Source organism: Falco peregrinus, chromosome 14 (genome assembly GCF_023634155.1).
Source record: "Falco peregrinus isolate bFalPer1 chromosome 14, bFalPer1.pri, whole genome shotgun sequence".
Classification (NCBI taxonomy): domain Eukaryota; kingdom Metazoa; phylum Chordata; class Aves; order Falconiformes; family Falconidae; genus Falco; species Falco peregrinus.
In genome coordinates, this window is record NC_073734.1 from 22,584,126 (window position 1) to 22,607,284 (window position 23,159).

Sequence of the window (23,159 nt, forward strand, 5' to 3'; positions counted from 1 at the left end):
CTCTTCTAAAAGCAAGTGCCTCTCCCTAATGAAGAGTTCTTCCATTATAAGGTACAGAACGTGCATTTCATCCAAAGGACCCTTGCTGAGAGGTGCCAGTGCAGGCAAAGAAGGGGGACGTGAAACTGGCAGCCAAAGACAAGCAGACTTCCCTCTTCAGAAAAGCAGCAAGTGACTGACTAAATGAAGGAAAAGAAGTAATACCTGAAAGGTCTAAGAGTAACTTAAGAATTTCTGGATGGATTCAGTTAGAGGGAAAGAGACTCATTTGTAAAATTATACACCAAAGAGGAGTAAAACAGCTAAAACACACACCCTCCCACATTCCTGGTTCACTGCTGGAAAGGGCATATCAAAGCAAAGCAAGTCTGCTCCGTAATATGAATACTCCAGGGTACATTGGATTGATCAGTGCAGGACTCACAAGATGGTGTTCAAAGATGCAACTGAAGTTGTCATCTTCACCCCCAATTCACTGGCAAAACTGTACAGCTCCAAGAAAGATGACAGCCAGCTATGGAGGACAACCATTTGCTTCAACCAGGAATCTTTTTTAGCTTTTCCAAGTAAAAGAAGTAAGCTGCCAAGTATCACTTATTGTATGAACTCAAATAAAAAAAAAAAACCAGACATGACCAAACACTGGCAGCCAGTATGTTCTTTCCCGTTAGAAAATGAAGCAGGCCAAAGAGTGCTTGTGGAGCCAGCTGCCCTCTTCACAAACAAGAAATACAATGGTGCTCTCAGATGCAAAAAAAATATAGTTGTTCAGTGACAGGGAAAGGTGAGATAAAATTTCTGCTTTTATTTATTTTAAGTGTGTGTGTGCACTACTGAGTAACAGCTTCATATGCACAAAACTTAACAGTAAGGGTTGTGATGGTTTGCATAAGGAGGTAAAACAGAAAGCAACTGTGAAACTGACAGGAGTCTTTGAAAAAGGAAGTGATTTTTACATGATCAGCAACTGCCTGAAGAGTATTTGCAGAACTTCTAAGCTAGCTATTGCTGCATTACTTAAATTACTTGAACAAAAAGGAGCTTAAAAACATGAGTTTCTTAGCCCCGACACTGGGACTACACCACAATGAAACTAACACTGAAGTAAAAGAAGGACATTTTTATCATTTTGTTCTGTATCATCCCTTGGTAAGACTTTTCTCGCCTCCCAGCCACCAAGAAAAACAGTATGCGATGTGATATGCAAAAATACACTATTCATGATATTTCTTTTACTTGTAACTCTCACTCTCATTGTTTAGAAACTGGAAATACTTTCCCTCCCTTTCCAGCTCAAAGCCTCTTCACCAAAATGCACAGGAGAAAGCTAATCCATTCCTTCCTAAAATTTTATCCTTCCAGAAACATCACTACCATGTTTCTTTTAAAAAATCACTACTGTAATTTTCACCCTACAACTACACAGCGGCAATACAACAATCTTTATCATTTATCACATGTAGAATATGTGAGCAGATCAAAGTGGCCCATTTTCATCAGATTAGTTTTTTGAATATCTTAATTCTCATCTCCTTTCTTCATTTATCCACTGACCACAATGCCTCAAGTCTTCTTAAAGATTCTACTGAGGATAAAATTCTTCTACTACCCAGAGAAATTTCACCACAAAAATTTTTACATTTCTGTATTATACAAGGCTTTTCAAACACAGACCATTATAGTCATTAGCTCTTTTTTCCCCCCTTATTCACTAGAAAACTATGGATGCATTATGCATGTTTTGATTTGGACAGCATGTGCACTTCTGAAGCAACTCTCCCGGTTACTGCCACTTACTGCTTTTTGGTTCACACGGTTTAGCATTGGCACTAAAGGAAGGTTCCCTTTTAGAACAGACTAAATTGAAAGACTAAATTCAACAGCATACCTCTACTGCAATCCAACCACACATAATCATTCGGTCCACAGGACCTCATTAGAGATAGTCCCAAGTAAAATACTCCTGAACTATGTATAGTGTGCACTTCAGGTCCTCAGTGTCAACTGTTCCACTCTACCGACATCCTTCCAGAGCTCCACACTCCTTGCTAATATATTAGCAGATGCTTAAAGTTGGTTTCATAAAACTGGGTGATTAAATTAATATCAGCAATGAAAAGGAATCATTAATGAGCCATGTTAAGCATTAAACTTCGGCTGTACTTTCACCTTATCATTCTAAAAGTGATGTAAGTAGTGGCAATCAGAAGACCATTGTTTGCTAGCTGATGAGATGTCTCAGCAAAAATGCCTCTAGACAGAACATTAGTTAAGCTTTAAAGTGCAAGTATTTGCCAATCCTGACATCCAGTGAAAATCCAGGCATCTGCCATTCCTCCTTTATCCGGTCACCAATTGCTGCTGCAGTGCTACCACTTACTGTGTACAGCAACATAGATTGGACAGGCCCACTCCTGATCCACTCCCCCAGTCTCCCAGGGTGGATCAATTTTTCTGATCCCATTCACCAAATGGCTGTATAAATCTCTGCGATGACAAAAGGGCAGGAGCAGTAGAGCAGGCACTCTAGGGGATAGGCTGAATTTGACAATTTCACTGCTGTCAAAGGAGTATATTTTCCAAGTCTTTGTTAGAAAAAAACAATAGCATGTTGCTTTATAGAAGGGCTGTGCATAGGATTTTAGTTTTGTCTGAATTCATTATAGACAAGACTTAAAAATTCCATTATCAGTCACTGGAAGGTATTTTATATGGGATAGTATAGCCTACAACAGAAATAAATATTCCTGGAGATTTTATTTACCCCTTAGCATATGATTCTTTGAAATTAAAATAGTTTCTGTCCTTGTCTTGTTTCATTCTAATGTGTTTTACCAATATATTTCACAATATATTTTATGATAAATTTGTATTTCTGTATTTCAGCTAAAAAGAGGCAAAGAATCAAAGTTTATTCACTTTCAATACATTTTGAAATAAACATTTGCATAATTTACATTTGAAATAACAAGTTACAGCACACATTTACCATAAACTACTTTGAAAGCTTACATAAAATATAAATATTTTTCAAACATGAAAGGAAGTCAAGTAAGTGCTTTTGTGGAACCATCTGCCTAAACATCTGCAACAAAAGTTTGCTGATTTGCTAAGCCAGTTTTTAACCATAGTAATCCCCTGTGGGAACAGAGTGAATACTTACTTCATTTTGATGTATTTAAAACTCTGTCCACTGTCTAACTACTGAAATTTTAGAAGCCAACTGGGAATCTAAAATGGAGGAAAGCTCTCTCTTTTCCTCCAATTTAAATAACCAGAAAGAAGATTAAATTTTCCAAGACTCAATTCTAAAGGATATAGTAACCAGAAGTATCCAATTAAGTCACTAGCTACAGGGCAAAAAACCCCATTCACTTTCATTTAATGACTATTTCAAGTATAAAACATGTTTTGACCAGTTTTTATTTTCAGAAGCTTACATATTTTAATTGGATTCAAACTTCCATCCATACACAAAAAAAATTAATTTTAAAATACTGAAAGGTGTTGGAATTAATACAATGTTGGGAAGACAGTGATTTAAGTCATTAAAAAGGAGATGCAAAGCTAGACTTTGTCATAGCTGAGCTGCAACACGTCCATTTACAGATATGCATTGCATCAATTATTAGCTCAACAGAACGTAGCTCAGTGCAACACTGTTCTGCACAACGCTCCAGCTTTTTACATACTGTAGCATGAAAGAACAGAGAAGACAATTACATACTAATGAGTCTAATTTACAATCAGCTCAAAGCACACAAGTCTAATTAGCGTCTTTGCAAAATACATTAACAAGATGTCTCTGTGCTTGTTTTCATGAATCTGGTAATATATTATTTTTATATGTGATTTTATTAACTGTTTTTCTATTAAAGATTAAATTATTCATGATGAGTTGTTCTGTCTTCCTGTATCCAGTGAAATACTATAATAAAGAAGGGATTTTTCCTGTTCTGGTCCTTAAAACGAAATGCAGCCCTAAAAGGTGGAAAGTCAAATATAGCAAAATACCACACTGTCAACTTACCACTGCCACAGCATCACTAGAAAGAACAGCTTTGACATCCAGCACCGTATAGTAAGCTATATTGGTCATAATATAGATAACAGTCACAATTGGCATAGACACTGCAATTGCCAGTGGCAAGTTCCTGTAAGACAAAAAAAAAACCAAAACCCACAACCCAGGAAAAAAATATCCATTAATAACAGAATAAACTTATTTATTTGCATCCTTTACCTTAGAGATAAAAGGTATGAAGACAGAATAAAGATTTCAAAATAGGTTTCTCTAAAAAAAGTTTAATTTCTTTTAAAACCAGCAATACTAGTATAGAACACTTGAAAAAAATCTAATTTTTTGCAGTAACTTGAAACCTGAAATTAGGTGTAAAAAGGGATTCAATGCAACCGCTCTTCAAGTACCCTAACTTCAGGGGATTGAGATCCATAATAATAGCCTTCAAATCAAAGTCTTCAAGCTTTAAATTATTTTCTACTGGCCATGTTAATTACCACAACTGGAACCCAAAGGGGCAGAGCTCTGAGTTACTGCACTCATTCTTCCCGGGGAATGCTGCTATTCTAGCACCTACTTCTAGAACTGATGATGCAGGGTGACCCACTAAACCAAACCCAACCTCTGATCTTCTCACCTCCACTCATTACTGCAGAAAACTAACTAGGCTGCGTAACTGCAGAAACAGAGATGCAGAGGGCTGATCCAAGATTGCTACACAGCTGTTCATCTCAGGATGCAGTGCATCTTACCAGCAAACGCATGTCTAAAAGTTGTGTTAAAGAAGTCTAGAGTAACATGAAAACACTGCAAACCTCTAGATGTAAAGAGATACGATTCATTTTAAAGCCAAGATGAACTCAAGCCCTGAGTCTGCAGTTCCACAGGGAGAAACCACAAAGCAGAAGGAGAAGCAAACGTTCAATTTTAGGCTTTGGTTTTTCTCAGCCTTATTCTTTCCCCAAAGCTTGCAGGGATATTCAAATGTCTCAAAAGAGCAGATCTAAGAGCGTTACTCTCAAATTTGCCCAGTTTGAAATCAAACACGGCATGGTGACATGGATGAGCATTTGCCATGAACATAATTTTCAGTAACAACAAAAAAACAACAAAACCCCCACAAAGCAGAAAAATGAAATGCACTTTGGAAGTTTCCTCAAAAATATCTTGAGGTCCAGAACTCCAGCTGGCTCTGTCTGGTGCTGTGGAAGCAGAAAAACACAGACACACCACAACTCCACTATAAATCAGTAAATTAGTAACTGGGAGTTCTGACTCTGCTTCCAGGTTCCACACTCACAGTAAGAGACTGGTGAACCTCAGCACAGAGAAGAAACTGAATTAGAAAAACAATGATAAATATATTCAGAAATGTTATGTAATGCAACAAAAAGCTGAAATGGCATTTTAAGGATTTTGTATCACCCAAGTTTAAAGCCAATGTACTATCCCAAATTTAACTTGCAACTTTTGATTGGGTAATCATGAGGGCACCATGAATTAAGTGAACATGAAAAATACGGAATTCTTGGAGCAATTTTATAGAAGTCTGGAACATCTCATTATTCCCAAGAATTGTCACTGTAGAAAGCTGAAATTTGAAGTTCACTTTATCAGCTACAGTTGTTACCAAGACAGAAAATTGTATTAGGCATTGACGCCTATAAATGCATCTAGCAAATTAATCTAATGACATTTTCATCAGCTAAATAGCCTGTGAGAAAAATTGTTTTTCAAAGCAATACACCTAATAGAGTTATCCAAGTGATAACACAGCACAATACACTAACTTTAAAAAGATGAAAAGGCATTGAAACAGCACTGAGAAGTAGAGCTCTTTCAACAGAAAAAGAAAATAAATTTGAAGGACCAAATAACTGATGCAAACACAAAATGTGCAACTCTTCTAAATATGTGTAACAAATCTTTGCAAGACAATTTAAGGGAACATGGCCAACCTGAAATGCAGTCTGACTAAAAATAGCTATTTTTAGAGTTAAAATACTTACCTGCTATTTTATCTTTTTAATAGATAACTTTTCTGGTTAAATAAATGCACAGCATAGAACTCAGGGGTAACAGAACAAACTGAAAAAGTCAAAATCAATTGAGAGAATTGGAAAAAAAAATATCTCTTCCATTCTTTATCTTTCAGCTGTAGCAATCTGAGCTGTTGCTTATAATAGGACACAAAAATGATCAAATGGTATTCTATTTTTAACAGAAAAGCACCTGCTTACAGACTTGCAACTGAACAAGATTAGTCATTCACACTTTTATAGCATAAATTCACGGAGAAGATAACTGTTACATACGAAATCCAAATCACTGCACAGATAAACACAGCACCGACTACACTGTTTCGCTGCAATATTAACACCTGTTGTAAAACCAGTAGCAACATCTTGAACTGAAAGCTTATCAACCACAGAATACAGCAATCACCAAGACTTATTTATTCCTAACACTGGGTTTTTTTCTTCATTTTTAGTAGAGTTTAAAACTAGTAAATCTTTGCGAGTGGCTGCTTACAGCCTTACCATCTAGACTACAGAGCAGTTCTACTCATTCCTATGTAAGCTCAGAATGAGTTATTGAAAGACAGCCACAAAACGAGCAACTTGGGAACTATGCAGGTTTAGAAAGCTCAAACCATTTACCTTTCTGGGTTTTTGATCTCTTCTGTTACAAAATTGAGCGTATCCCAACCCGAGTAAGAGAACAAGGCAGAATAGAGCGCGAGGGAAATGTCTCCAATATCAAAAGAGGATCCCTCAAAAGAGTTCTCAAAGTGTGATGAATGTCCTGTGTGTGGAAGAAATACAATGAAGTACAGGATAATAAAATACAGCAAATGATTTTTTTCGATTTGGTACACAAATACAAAAAACCTCAGAAACCCTAATTCCCTCAAAGCTGCTTATGAAGCCCCTTTTCCAATTCTGCTCTGTGCTTCAGCCACGAGAACAAGCATGATGTTTAAACCACTAAAAATTATGCTCAGTGGATGACACTGTTCTATACTTAAAACACCTAGTCTGTCTGCAATGGCACAAAAAATCAGCAACATTAAGTTACAGTCTAAGCTACAAACAACTGGCAATGACAGTACTCAGGCTAAGGGTATTTTTTATAACATATTTATAAAATAATTACTCTATCCTTCTATATCCTTTTAAATTTTCAATTGTTCAGCCTATACGAAAACAAAGATTAAAGTTGATTTAGGTAACTATGACCAAAAAACCGAAAACAACCCAAACCCCCTAAATGGATGTTTCAGTTTTAGCTATTAAAAATAGAAAACTGAGAACAATTAACAGAACATAAAATACTATTGTTACTTGAGATAAAATTTTCCCAAGCTAAGAGAAAAAGTGTGTGTTTTTTTGAACCAGTATTTGTGAGAACTTGTGCCATCTGTTGACTACAAGCAAGTCAAGACAAGCTCATCAATGGAAGTTTTACATATTCAGACTATTTTACATATACAGACACACAAACAAACCCAACAAATACAGAAAGGCGAGTTACATGGTAACTCCAGAATGTGCCCTGTACTATGCATCCTGAAACATTTATAGACTTCAACAGAACTGGCCAGGCAAATATATGAGGCCTCAAAAATGTCTTCCCCTATGTCTACACAAACTGTGACTTTTTATCCTAATCAGACATCATTATTCTCTTGACACAAACATAGGCAGAGTAACTGCTGAGTTAAGAAACAGAGAAGGGAGACTGTCAAGGATATTTGTAGTGAACAAGCTCAGTATCTACAAAACAAGGGATGGGCAGATGTGCTAAGGATTAAATGCCCCAGCATGGTGCTCTCATATGCATATTTTTGTTCCACTCACAATAATTAACTTGCTCACGGACTTTCATCAATAACTGGTTAGAGCAAAGGACACAAATTGCCAGACTGCCAGGGAAAGAGCTTTATGGCAGCTTTGAAAGCAGGGTAATTTTTTTAAGCTAACACACCAATAAATTCTCCCTAAAGGAAAGGCTAAGAACACAACTAAGTTCAGAATTCCTCTAACTTTAAAGCATAATTCCCAACATACACAAAAATTAAAAACAACAAAACCCCAGCAACTTTCCAGTTCTCAACAGCTATAATAGAACTCAGGATCTGCTCAAAAAGACTGCAGTTTCATAAATCTACTTATGTCTTTACAAAGCTATTTTTGCTTCAAGTTCAGTTACTTAGACTTACACAAAACTCATTTTGTAAAAAAAATACTCAGTTGATCTCATTGTAAAGCAGTATGCTCCTTACAGAAATTTACAGATTTCTCTGCTCCCATCACATTTTGCTAGCTCTGTAGTTTGCCGTTTTCATTTCCTTTATTATTCCATACTGCAGGCTGTAAATTGCACAACATTGTCGAGCAATCAGTTACCTTCTTTTACCCAGTTCAAAGTCAACTGAGATAGCATAACTTCTCATGATACAATATCATAATAATTCCTAAGACTGTGGTATTATTGGTGTTCTCAAAGTGCCTGTATTATGCTCACACTGAGGCATCTGATAACACACACAAAGGTATTTTACAGTCTTTAGACCACTCACTCAGTATAACTGATAAATACAAACCTTTGCTTTAATTTTATAAGCTTACCCTGGCATATTTTGACAAGTCCGGTTATGATGATGACAATAAGAGCAGTAACTTTAGCATAAGTAAATATATCCTGCACCCGTGTTCCCCATTTAACGTAGGCACAATTTATAAACGTTAGAAGACCTGGAGGGGGGGGGACAGGGGGAGGGGGAAGTAAAAAGGAAAAAAAGACTATTTGAACAACATTGTTTAATTCATTTTTCAAATATTTTGAATTATAATCAAAATATGTACTTATTTGTTATACTATTACTTAGGTTAAACTAAGCAAAATACACTGGTTTAAACAAAACCATAGAAAGAGATGTTCTAAACACACTGCTTCAAAAGACGGAAAGACCCTCCCCTTCTCTGATTACATGCCCTTTTTCCTAAACTTTATCCCTCATCAGCTGCACTCTGCATCTATCCTGAAGCTAAAGAAACTGTTACATGAAATAATTCATTTCAAGGTATCAATATCGTTCTGATATATGAAAGATTATATAGAAATTCATTTAAGCAAATTTATTAAAATAGTGTTTGAAAAGTTTTTTATCCTTCCTTGTTAGGCTGAGGATGGGTTCAACACCCATGGATTATTTGCAATACTAAATATGGTCACAGGCAATTCAATACTCTTTTCTAGTTGTATTAAACTGTATTACGAAGTGAGGTTAGAGCAGATCTGACCAAATAACACCTGCTTTACAGCTAATGTAACATTAATCTGGATTTTTAAGAACTGGTAGTACTAAGTGTTTGGAGTATACTTCTTCCTCTATGCTAAAATAAACTAGTATCAGACCTATTTCACAAGATTGTAATGGAACTTGAAATGAGACTTTCAGATTTCACAAATCTTTTGCTAACAGCAGCTGACTAAACTTACTCATATGATCAACTTTCCCAGCAAACACTTCTCAAGCTATTGTTTAAATACACTGTTCTCGTGGTTCTCAACGTTCTGTTTTTGCATTTATTACTTCTTCCTCAAGTGGAAAGCCAGACAACCGCCTGAACTCAAATGCTGAATATGGAACAGGAGTCACTATCTTCAGTATTCTTTACTCAACAAAACACTAATTCAGTATACATTTTTCTCACCCAGATTATCATTACATTATTGATTCCAACCCAGAAATTTAAATATTTCCCCCAGATCTCAGTGCTTTCTTGAGCTAGTAAAAAAGTGGTTATATTCCAGTGTACATTTTATCACCAGTTTTCTGGTACTTTAGCACGTTATCAAATAGTAAAGTAATAATTTTTAAAAGATAACAAAAGAAAGGTAATGATCTCAAAAACAAGGCACTAGCATACTAGACAGCCTGGCCAAGTGGAATAGCTGAAAGAGATTCCACTGAGCTTGACAAGAGGGGAAAAAACAGCTGTATCAAATTTCAAAAGTCATGACTGCTGCAGCTTCCAAACAGCCCTCAGGAAAAAAACAACTCTGCTTGCTCTGCTCTTCAGTATTAGTGATCTGTATTATCTATTTCCTCACAGTGTTTATTTCAGCCATTTTTTTTCTTTGTTTTGTTCTAAACAACTTTCATTGGTAGTAAATATTATTAACTCCTTCTTTTAATGAGTCAGGGCTCGGTCTCCAGAGGAAATGATACTCTGTCTCCAATATCTTAAAAGAAAGATAATCAAGAATCTGAATAGGCCACATCCCCTCCCTCTTTCTTTTACTAAAATTATTCTCTCACATTTTCTTCAACTTAATTATCATTTAGCTACTTAAAGTGCCTGAGAACTGTCAAGTTTCGTTCTGTAGCACCAGATGCTACCCCCATGGCCAAAATGATTGATAAAGTCATGCTGTGTAACACTAAGACTGATCTCACACTAGATATAATACTGTTATTACTACAGTTAAAAACACAAAACAAAAAGAACCCCCACAACAAACCACCCATCCTCACATACAATCTGTACCTAACCAACGTTCAGGCTTTCACTCCCTGCAACTTCATTAATAAAGTTTTAATCATATCCAGAGCTAAGAACGTGACACACATCAGCCCAGCCAGGCCAGGAAGAAGTGTAGGCTTTAACAGGAGCAGTAGAGCAAGGCAGAGCGCCTCAGGACTGACACCTAGAGCAGGGCAGAACAAGCATTTAAATCAAAAAATGGACTATAGAAGTAAGCTGTTCCACCTACATGACAGTGACATTGCTGTCACATGTCTCCACTACAGAAAAAGGTGCTAAATGCCCTCTCTTAGCAGCAGGTGTAGAGGACATCACATTGTTTTTCTACATCTACTATATAATCATTTCAGTTGAATCACTTCCTCTTCATTTCTTGCTTTGTGATAAACTGCTTTTTATAAGGGCTAACTCCCCTCAAATGAGATCCCTTAAACAGAAGGGCAGATTCCCCCACACTCCTGAACCTGTGCCAGGATACCATGGGACAGTATCTGTTCTTAGGAATGTGAACATGACATTACAGGCCCTTCAATTCTTTCCCGAGATTGGCACAACAAAATATGGACACACATTTGGAAAGGAGGAGGGAGATGGAGGGAACAGAACTGAGTAAGCTCACATGTTTTGGAAGAAGTTTGTGATTATTCTTCCCACTACCTGGACCAGCTCATTACTGCTTTCCCAACAGCAAGAAGTTAACTTAAAAAATGGAAGGGGAAACTATGATGTTCACAGCTAGTTACAGAGGTCAAGTATTTGCAGCACACACTACTGCTCTGTCTTTCCCCTCTCGCAGTCCTACATAGACAACTGCAATAAGAAACATTAGAGCTGTTTCAACAGACTCCCTGTGGCCTCAAAAAAAGAAGCAGCTAGAAGTAGCACATCTCCTCGCTGTAGCATATTGTTGGCAGTAAAAAAGCCCATGTTCTGTATCAGTTTTTATGATAAAAGCATCACATCAATAGGGACAGCAGGCTCCATAGCACACAGTGACTGATCAGTATGTGAGGAAGGACTGTGATACGGATTTTCTGAAATACATTTTTCATTGTTTGCTGGAATCATAAAATATGTCTATCAACAATTCTAATAGGAAATACCTAAAATTAAATAAGACACACACAGTACATTCATACAGTTTCATTCTCCTGATACAGCATAACAGTCCTGATTTGAAGCATGTGGACTGTTCTTCCCCTGTGTTGACTAACAGTTGGCTATCCAATTACAAATGTTTCAGTGTTTTATGGGCACACAAAATGTCTGCTTTTCAAAACCTTTTCAACAGGTACAGTTGTACTGGTGATACAAGCATAAAGAATAATCTCTATGAACAATCTTTTGAAACCCTACCAGAGTAATTACTTAAGCATGTCTACATTGAGAAGCTATTGTAAAATGAATTACACCAGAATTTAGAGCATAAGAGCTACTCTGCAACAACTCTTAGACCACACCTATCTTGAGGTTTGATTTAGCATACTTCTCTGAGGGAAAACAAACATTTTCCTCCATTTTTGCAACATAAGTAAACTTTGAAGAGTTAAATACCTTGTTCTGCTTCTGAATGAGAAAATGGTAATTCACTGACTGAATTCCTGCAAGTTACTCATGTGCTGAAAACTGTTCTTTTCCGCACTGTAACTCAAAACACCACAGATTCAACATGCAACAACTCTGGGACTTGGTAGGATTTGTTTTATTAAAAACTAAACCCTGGATAAAAAATTACCATAGTAAATTTCAAGAAATACTTACATTCACAAGCAGCTGCTATGAGACGGCAAGCCAAATATGGAGGATCGCAAGAAGGGAAGAAAGGTTGAACTATGTAGTTAGCAAAGGTGATGGCAATAATTGCCTGACTAGTTGGCTCAACAATTAGGAGTGAGGTCCACAAACGAATAAAAGCGATGAAGCTCCCAAAAGACTCCAAAATGTATGCATAGCTGGCTCCTGACTTTGTAATAGTGGTTCCAAGTTCAGCATAGCAGAGGGCTCCAAAGACTGAAAAAATCCCTCCAATTGCCCAAATTATTAGAGACAATCCGTAAGATTTACTGTAGATGAGAACTCCTTTGGGAGAGACAAAGATACCTGAACCGATCATGTTGCCTACTATAAGGCTTATCCCATTTATCAAAGATATTTCTTTCTTCAGTTGCATTGTATTTTGGTTTGCATCCTGCATTTCACAGCTGTCATTTGGATCTGTCCTGCCTGATTTACTGATGGGGTCGTATTCAGCCAGTGAACTATGTGACTTCGTACAATCTGTCCTTTCTCCCATTGTGGAAAGCCTGCGAATTCTTCACGACTCCAAATTACAATCTGAAAGAAAATACAGACAGCTGAAATCATTATAAAATCTTTTATTCAGGGACTTTCTTCCCAAATCTTCTTTCCACTTTTTTACCTTATGATTTACAAATGTAAACTAAGAAATTCCCTTTTGTTGTTTCACATGTTTTCTTACACAAAGGTAAATTCATGCATTGTTAAAATAAACAGAAAAAACAGTGAACACAGAGCAAGAGAAAAATTCCAGTACAATTTAAGCTAAGAAAGAAACTTCTACTTTTAGGTAAAAAAAAAAACCAAACCCCAAAAAACCAATCATGACCATAGAAAGGACAGAATTAAAGGATTCCAATGTTGAAAAGGAAGAAATAAGAGATAGAAGCAAAGTGAGGCCATAGAGAAAATCAAGCACTGTAAGACCAAGCTGGAAGTTCAAATCCTGAACATAGATTTACTGCAGTACTAAAAAAATTAATCCGATTATTGTAATTGTACATGTAAATTACAAGTGATCTAGTAACAGGGTTGCACATGTTATTAATGCCATGTGAGCTCTTGCTAAGGGCGATATGAAGAGATACTCCAGAATCCCCCAATCCAACTTAACTGATCCTACAGTTTGCTCCCTCCCTGAAACCTTTCCTGGTTCTCACTGCCTCATTTCTGGGAGTTATCTAATCCAAATTCCTCCATTAGTAATTGTGTTTTATAGTACTTAAGAACACAGAAATGAAATAAACTTCTGCTGCTGCTTCAGAATTGACTATTTGGAAAAGAGCCACCTTCTTCTCAAGTCTCCATAAAATTCTCCCATGCCTTCCAAAAGCTAGTTACTACTAATAACGTTTATTAGCACAAGAATATACCGATAATCAGCAGCAATTCTGAATAAGGCCCATTTTATAGAAGTTCAAGTAAGAAATAATCTATTTCTATTTCTATTATATACAAGACAAAGAACAGTCTTGTACATTAACCAGCTTCAATTGCAAATGTATCTTTGATTACAAGGTTATCAGCTGCATAAAGAATACGCCCTACATAATTACCAGAATGCACTACCATTCATTTGTCCTGAGCCTCATTAAACCATCAGTGTATACTTTAGCCATCTACTATAGAACAGAAAAATTAAAAAGTCTGGGTCAATTAAAATACAGCAGCTGACCTATCAGAGGAAAAAATAAAGGGTCAGCACCTTGTTGGGGTAACACTAACTTTACAAAAGATTTTGTTATTCCAACAGTAAACTTGTCACCTAAGAAAACAGGTAACTGAGTATGAATTTGAAATATGCAGTCACCCAAACTACATTATGTGTCTATGCATCTAGTGACATATGAACATGCAAGATTTTGCTTATACAGTTAGAGGCATACCTTTATGGAGGGAAAGCTTAATAACCATACTCTTACTTTGTTACCTGTACACTACAGTACAGAAAAATCTGACTTGACATCCCTGAACCATAATAGTTTTAAAGATATGAAAATGATAAAAGATTATTTTCAATCAATAAAAACGTAACTCCTACTGAAATGGAGTTCAAATCATTTACTAAAACACATCACATCATTGCATCTCCAACTCATTAATCTTCTAGCTTTTTCCACATTAAAACAGACTATGTTATTTTAAATAATGCAAAATTAGATTCTCAATCTGTTTAGTCAGATGCCTTCTGATTTATTTTCCCCTCAACATTCAAAGAAACACTTTAAAGATGTTAACTAAATACATGTTTTATCATTTATACGAGTCGATATCTTACCTAGTGTCATACATACATCACAAACCATCAAATTCCACACTTCCAATTAGCCTAAAAATTTTCAACTTCCCAGAAACTAAACTCAGTTATTTCAGAACTTAAAAGCTTGAGTGCTATAATGATGCATCTCCAACAAAATTAAACTCATTAGGAGAGAGGGATCCACGCAGTTTCGACAGATGAGGTGCCCAAAACTGCAAAGGAAAACAAAAGTAAATTCACCTCACTGGTTGTTACCAGTTCTCCTTGTTATTTACTCTTCCATCTATCTTGCATCTATCTCTTCGTCCGTAAGAAGTGGATTTAAAAAAACTATTTGTGACCCGTAAAAATAATGTTCCAACTCCAAATTGAGTCTTTCCATTTCTGTTTTGACTCTGACAGGACACTAGTTGCAAATATATTTCAGAAGGCAAATCACTCTGAACAAATGTCAGTGGAAAAAACCAAGAATACTACAGCTATTCTTATGACGTTCAGTTTGAAATTATGCCATGGTCATTCTCAGCCCTTCCAGCTAAAGGATTAAGCTGAGTAACATGTTAAGAACTGCCTCAAGGATGTACAACATCATTTTGGTGATAACCACACACTTTACAATTTCTTACTCCACATATCCTAACCATCATTGCTGTTTCCTCCTGGAACACTTCTCAAAGTACAACTTGTTCAGCAGCATAAACATTACCTCGAATACTCAGGCATTTCAATGATTTGATTTGATTCAAATCAATGGAATCATTTAAATCAAATATGATGTGTTCACACACAGGCAGTTTTGCAGTAAGAGTCACCCTGATTTACCTCATTGGTCTTAAGTTCAGAGGTACATTTAATTACCTGTAACTACGAACCCCGTCATTGCTCAGATACCTTCACCTCAAACAGCAGCACGTGACTGTATACAATTTTGTTACCGATGACCTTGACAGTTTCTTGCCCTACTCTACCCAGGAAAGAACAACCACAGCCTCTCTCAGCCTAGCTTTTGTCCCCCAATACTCTGTCTTCCCCTCCAAGTCTGCCTTTGTTATTCCTAGCTTCAGATACCTGCTGACAACTAGGATTTGCGTGAAGGTATGTGCAACAGCTCACTCAAGATTTGGCATTTCATTCTCTTCTCCAGCCTTGTTTGGTTTGTATCCTTAAAGCCTTTATAAGGGCAGGAATTGTTTATCTGCCCAAGTCCTGTGTCTTATTACACCACCTCTATGACTGAAACATAGGCAGTTTTTTTCCTACAAGTACTCCACTTAATCTTAACTGAAACTCAACTCAGCAGCTTTGACCAATCAAAAAAAACCACCTCAAAATCAAACTACAAAGGAGAGCAGAGGCTAGACAGAACTGAAGCTATGTCAAGATTAGCAATACAGAGAAAAAAACCACCGATATTACAATCCATGATTCTATCACAAGACCATTACTTCAGTGAAAACAGAAGACGGGCTTGGAAGAGAACAACAAGAGATGAATAGTATATATTTTTTAACATACAACAATACTGTAATACTGCAGCTAAAAACAGTGTTAGAATGATCTCTAATGCTGCCAAAACCATGCCGCAGGACTGTTACGGCTAATTCAGGCTTATGCCTTTGCACAAGTTAACGTGGATTTCCTCATCGTTCACCCTTGTGCAATACAGTGTCTTAAACTCTATTTTTGCTGATCATTGCATCTGTGAGGAATCTTTTTGCTGATACGCATAAGATTTTTGTACTGAAATGACACTGCTGTTGGTACAGAAAGCTTTGATATGAAACCAGGACACAGTGACCTGACACTAGGATCACTTCATTGTCTCACCAAAAATATATAATTCTGATAAGGCCTATCACACTTTGGCCATGCACCAAAGGAACTAATGAAGGTTAATATGCAGCTGGCAAAGTATTAACACTGCATTACAGGGTGGCTTTCCTTTAAGGAAGGGAAAGAGGAATCATGTGCTAAGATCCCTCTCTCACACTGAGCAGGACAGCAGCTGACCTGTCATTTGTTCAACTTGGGGTGAACCTGCAAGTGTGTTAATGACCAATGTGAAATACCAAACTGCTAAAAGCTTACTATGCTTTGCTATACTTTTATACGACATCTGCTCATTAGCAAAGATTTCTTGTTCTTGCTTCTGTCTTCCACAGTTGTCTTGATTGCATAAAACATCTCTAGTTGTGACATAGTTTTACATATATATTTTGACTGTTCACATATACCAGCTGTAAAACTCCTACTTCTGAACACAATGATGGGCCCTTCTGGTAAGAATCAAGATTGCTGTACACAGGCAAACAGCAAAACAGTCTTCAGGGAGTTAAGCACTAACAGAGCAAAGGTTGTAAGGCCCTGAAATGCCTATTCCTTGCAATGTATATATTTAGGCACCTCACAGCTTGAACATTTATGGGAAAGTTTACAGTTTGTCTAGCATGCAGTTTTCTCATTTCTGGTGAGAAGAATCACTTCCCTGCCATACATACAGTTAGACAGGAAGCCCTCGCAACAAAAGGAATTCCCAATGTAAAGATTTCATCTGTTCAACCGTCTTTTTGTGCTTGCATAGGCAAATGCACCAACTTTAGCACTATAAAACACAACACAAACCTTCAATCAAATAGAATTGGTTGTAACATCCATTTTTTTAAAAAAAGGACAAGGTATGTTTATCATATAAAAAGGCATGCAAAAAAAGTTGTCAATTATTCATTTGATAGTACCTCAGTGACTGCAGTAAGTTCTGACTATACACACCTGTGACACAGCTGTACAAGAGATGTTCTACAAATACTATTCACATGTTCAGACACATCCTGAATAAGACTATGAACATTAAATGAGGCAAAGAGCTATAATCAGCTCACAAACAGATATTAAGTTACAACGCTTCAGAAACTTTTCAAAATTTCCTAAAGTAGCAATCCTAGACAAACACACCTCAGAAATATTAAGCTAGATTCTAAATCAAGTCACGTCAAAGTTAGGGAACTGTGCTAGCTACAAGTGGAAAATAACATGGCACTATATCTTTCACACATAATTTATTTTTATATTTCCAAGGGAAAAAAAAAAGAAGCAAGCTCACAACAAGGGACTTTGCAGTAGACAGTCTTGATTTAGACAGGACTGAGGTTGGGAGTGCACCAAGCAGCTGCAATGAGGGGAATATGAGGTGAAATTTATATAATAAGCCCCAGGTAAAGGCAGAAGGGACAATTACAGAGTTTGTTAAAATAATCTTATTTTTAATGCTGGGGGACAAAAGAGGAAATATCTCAAAAAGGGGAGAAGTAATGTCAAAAGGCACATGCTTACCTACAGATCTATACCCATGTGTAGTCCGCAGCCGTAACTTTTAACATCTACTCAGACTGCATTTAATCTAGCACTTAAAAAACACATAAACAATCAAAATCGCCACCACACACCGGTAAGCAAAGACACGCTTGCCTGAGAGTATTGCTAAACCCACTTCAGTTCCCTGCGGTAGCTACTTAACAAAGGAGTTATAATTACATGCACCCACCATCAAATCACATCCTGGTATAACCCGACCTGTGTACCAACCCTCATACCCGCTTGCTGCCAAATTAAATAAAACACGTGGCTCCACAAAACCACCCTCCAGTCGCGCTGTGCAGGACACGACGGGCTGTCGCCGGCGGGAACGGCGTGAGGAGACCGGCCCTGACTCCTGTGAGGAGACCGCGCCGCGCCGCAGGAGGGAGACTGGGGGTCACTTCGCCCCTCGGTGGCCGCTCCTCTCTCCCCAAACGGCGGTTAACTCTGTTCTCCGTATAAAATAACCCAGGTTCAGGCATATTTCACGCCTCCTGGACAGCCCCGAGAGGGAAGCGGCTGCCCCACGCCTCAGGGCTGAGCTCCCCACCTCAGGGCTGAGCGCCTTCCCTGTCAGGGCTGAGGCACCCGCAGGTGCTGCTGCTGAGGCACCCTTTAAAAGAAAAAAATAAGAACCGGCATTTGTCGCGCTGTCACCCCGCACACCTGCAGTCGAGCCGGATCGCCGAGGCCGTCAGCCCCGGATGCTGCGAGGGAGGCGACGGCCCGGAAACCTCCGCGTAGGGCGCACGCTGCGCCCAGCCGGGCTGCCCGCCGCCCCGGCAGCCTCCCCCCGCAAGGTGAGAAGGAGACCGCGCCTCGCCGCGCTGCCGGGGCTCCGCGACACCTCCCCGCCGGCTGTGGCGGCGCGGCCGCCCGCGTTACCTCCGCTCCTGCCGGCCGCGCCGCGGCGTGTCCCGGGGATGCTCGGTCGTTGCCAAACGACACGTGATGGCGGCCGCCTCCGCCCCGCCCCACGGCCCCGGGCCCGCCACCGCCGTCTCCCCTCCCCGGCAGGAAATCGCCACTGTCTCCCGCCTTCGTCTGCCTGAGGGAGACGCCGCAGGGCCCGGCCTCCCGCCCAGCCCCGCCGGGTTTACCTCAGCCCCGCCGCGCCCTGTGGGTGAGGGGGGCGGCGAGCCCTTTCCCCCGCGCGGAATGGGCGATCGCGGCTTGCCGGCCCGGGAACCATCCTCCCCCTTCTCCTCAGGCACAAGATGGAGAAGAGGCTTAGCGCTGACGGTACGAAAACGGCGGCTTTTCCCAGCCCGGGCTCAGCGGAGGGGCCATGGGCCCTGAGGGGGAGGCCACACGGAGCCCCTGCGAAACCCCGCGGGGTGACACGGCACCGCCTCACAGCCACATGGGTTTGCTCGAAAATGAGGAGCCCAAGAGGGTCGAAGCCCTTAAGTCTGGTGGTATTTTGGGTTATGGCTACTAGGTGTTAAGTGCCAGCCGTAATGGGTATGGAAATACAATGGGAACCGCTAAAGTACTACTGTTAGTATGTGCCAGCCCTCAAGAGGGGCACAGCCACACCCAAAACTTGGCTCCAATAAAACACATCTAGTGGATCACTCAAAATCGTGATTAAAAGTGCCCCACGGTGTCTGAAAATAATTCGCTGTTCATCAGACTTTTATCTGCGGTAGCATGAGGAAGGCTTTCTTGTTTGCCTTCCTCTACCAGGTTAATAGGTTTAGCATGTCTTAAGCCAATGAACTCCAGGCTGCGGTCCCTTATAATGTTCTTTTACTGCCCTTTTTGCTGTTCCCTGCTAGGCAAAGAGAAGGTCAGTGTCTGGAGGGGCAAACAGGGCTCAGGAGACATGGTAGTCTTTGTCTAGCTCAAAACAATCTAATTATCCCTCCCCCGGTGCATGATTATTATCTACAGTCTCAAACAGATGAGTCAGAGGTGGAGTTTTTCAATAGGATATCCTGGGGTAAAAGCCTTAGGGGCAAAAAAGAATTATAAGGTTGTAAAAGAACAGGGAAAGGCAAACTATGCACTGTAATAAATGCAATGGTGGAGTCCAGCTCTATTGCCCCGAGGCTTACATTTCTATTTTCCATACCACTTCCTCTTTCAAAGCTTGCACGTTTTATCCAGGAGGTTGGGTTTTTTTCTTCATTGTCACAGAGACAATCAGTATACAAAGCAACTGCTGCCTTCCTCTGTATCTCCAGATACTCATTACATTGTGTTTGGACAACAATGAATGAAGAAAGTATTTTTTGTTAGCAGTTGGCTTTTAAAGTGCACATTATGGGAGAGAACTGCATTAGACTTAATTTCCAAATTACGTAGCACCATAGCAAAATGAACTGGCATTTGCAGGTCATAATCTGAAGGAGCCTGATCATCTCAGCTCTTCTATTATCTTTGTTTCAACCTTTTGTTTGGCTTTTGTCGGGTTTAGGTCTTACGCAAGTACATGTAGAGGTAGTACACTAAATCTGTTACCTCCTGAAACTCCTGACAAGTTGCAAAGCAGCAAACAAAACCAGTCTGCCTTTGGGAGTTTAACAGCCCGGACACACAACTTCTTCATTTTTAAGCCACTTAGAACAGATAGAAGATACAAAAATATAGAAGACATCCCCGGGATACGACTCAAATTTCTACAATATTAAACTAATTGATTGCCATTATAAGAATGATATGAACCAGAAAGCAGTTATTAGATGGTAATAAGGTTTATTCATTGTTACAGATATTGGTAGTGTTCTTTTTTCTCTAACACGGCATCTTTCAGGCAGATGGATACTTTGCAACAGTTGTGTTGCACATTAATAAAAAATGGATTGACTGTGAATGTAAAAGATGCAGCTGAATTCAGTTGTTGCTAGACTGCCTTTTAAGCTCTCTCATAAATTGAAACTACTGGAGACAACAGTCATTCCTCCAAAAAATGGACTCATAAAATGTGAGCTAATTATAAAATTGCCTTTAGGAACAAGAAATAGGTGGGAGCTGAAAAGATACAGGAAACAAATTATTAGGCATGTGCTGAAGGTATAAAGGATGACATTTTATTTTAGAACCTTGAAAAAGATTTATTGGAGAACACATCCATTTGGGGTTTTCAGAACCAAAGTTCACCCTTTGAATTCTGAACATTTACAGTACTGTAGAGGTTGGTAAGAGACCCAAGTTAGGACATCATCATAAGACTAGACAATGTTTCTAAAGTGTTTGCAAGTGACCAGAAGCAAACTTCAGAATAATAATCCAAATAAATATTTTTGTCCATTTTGGCAGGGTTCATAATTTTATAAATTACTTATTCTATTTTACTACAGAAGCCAAAGGTAAGTCTGAACTCCTTATTTTATTTCTTCTCTTCTTGCTACAGATGACGTCTACAAACTGTATGCCTCATCCCTTATCCTCCATAAATGGCCACTGGTAAGTTGTGTTTATACAGGAGTGTACATTCTCTAAGCCTAGCAGAGAAAAGCTAAAAAAAATACTTTGTTTCCACTATGATTTTATCTGATACTTATTTAATCAAGTTAAGATCACATCTCTTTTAGCTAGTGATAACAAAGTCAAACCGAGTTTTGGTAAGTCTGTGAGTTTTGCTCCATCTGCCTTTTTTTTTTTTTTATCTGCCTAATATTTCCACTTAAGTACGTCTTGGAGAATGTAATTTGACTCAAAAAACTAGACGACTAAACAGATTAAATACCCTTAAACAAACCAAAATTGAACTTGCATCAGACTAAAGGAAACAGAATCCACAGGATATTCATTAAATGGTTTTGGAACATGACAGAGCCAAGGTAAAAATTGCAGTTAAATCCAAGTGAATCTGAAGCCCAGTCATCGTGCTTGTTAGCAAGTTCATTCTAGTGTGCAGGGTGAGTTTGAGTATATACTTAACTGCATAAGTCCCCGAAGAATGTGTTCCTTATGCACTTAATCCAGGGAAGAATGAGCATGTACTGAGCGTCTGAAAGGTCAACATTGAAAGTGTATGTGGGAAAATTACTTTGGGGGGGGAATTAGAAAAACTGAGACCTAATAGAAGCATAGTATTACAGAAAGTTTTAAGGGTAAAATACAGTTACCACTTTCAGGATGGTTGACATACACAAAATCTACCTTACCACGGCTCCTTGAGCAATGCACCCTGCCGTTTTAGCACATGCTGATAGGAGTAATGGAGGGTTGAGTGGAGTGGAGACACTGCGGCCAGGCTCCATCGTACTCCTTGCAGGGATGTGAACTTGATGGTGTAGTGCAGCTGAGGAGATGTTCGTGCAGCTGAGGAGCTGTTTGCTGCTGAGCCCACAGTTGTGGTGAAATTGCTTTCCTGGGATGAGGTGATCTCATTGTAATACTAATGCACACCTCCATCCCAAAGTTTCCTGCCTCCAAGGTACTGCCACACCTCATTGGGCATGTGATACCAATCAGTAACAAAAATATATATGACTAAAGTCAATGAAGCTCCACCTAAATGTAAAGAAAATGGATGGTCTTGGACTGAAATAAGTCCAAAAGGGGGAAATTGTTGTCTACACTCTTGAATTGCCAAACTCTGCTTTAGAGTTTAACTATACGTTAAACATTTCTGTGCACAAAGTTTAGGTTGAGCTGACCCACCCTCTAAACTCATCAAAATTTATGATTGGAAGGACTTCTAATCAAGGGAGTCAACCTTGGGAAACAAAGAGCAGGTGGGGAAAAGAACACCATTATCTAAATTAGGCAGAAAGAAGCCTCCAAGTGAGAAAGTTCTGGCCAAGCTGATAAGGTGAAAGTAGGACAAAGGTAATTGTGGTAGTGGGAGATTGGGACCTCCAACTCAAATAGCCCACCCAAAAGAGGCCAAAACCCCGCTTGGAGAGTATGTGTAGTTAGTAAATACTTCAGTACTGCTATCTGAGTACTTATTTACATTAGAAGCAAGAAATTTCTAACCGGTCCTGTGTATGGTGATGAATGTGCAGTTTACTATGAAGTATAAAAAGTAAGCAAAGGAGGGGAAAAGTCAGGGAAGACTCTGTTGTAACTTCTGGGAGCAGCTGACAGGCTGAACTGTCTTCTCCCCCATATGGATGCCTACTGGATAAGAACTTTTCTATGACTAATTCATGCTAGCTGTTATTAGATGTATTGTTTTAAACTTGGTTTGCAGTCACCGGCAATCTTTAACCTTATT

General features: G+C 38.9%; 2 protein-coding genes across 7 annotated transcripts in view; both read right to left on the bottom strand.

Moving 5' to 3' along the window:
* Window positions 1-19,111, bottom strand: part of SLC7A6 (solute carrier family 7 member 6) — a 29,966-nt gene extending 10,855 nt beyond the window's left edge. The window contains exons 1-6 of one of the 6 annotated variants that reach the window (XM_055818955.1): window positions 18,872-18,890; window positions 17,963-18,035; window positions 12,337-12,909; window positions 8,653-8,778; window positions 6,682-6,826; window positions 4,031-4,154 (exon numbers count right to left, since the gene is read on the bottom strand). In XM_055818955.1, coding sequence (XP_055674930.1) covers window positions 4,031-4,154; window positions 6,682-6,826; window positions 8,653-8,778; window positions 12,337-12,868 — 927 coding nt within the window. In that variant the 5' untranslated portion in view covers window positions 12,869-12,909; window positions 17,963-18,035; window positions 18,872-18,890. The other 5 variants (XM_027781091.2, XM_027781092.2, XM_055818954.1 and 2 more) reach the window with 5 other exon arrangements.
* Window positions 1-23,159, bottom strand: part of PRMT7 (protein arginine methyltransferase 7) — a 165,435-nt gene that overhangs the window by 36,561 nt on the left and 105,715 nt on the right. The gene's annotated exons all lie outside the window — the stretch shown is intronic.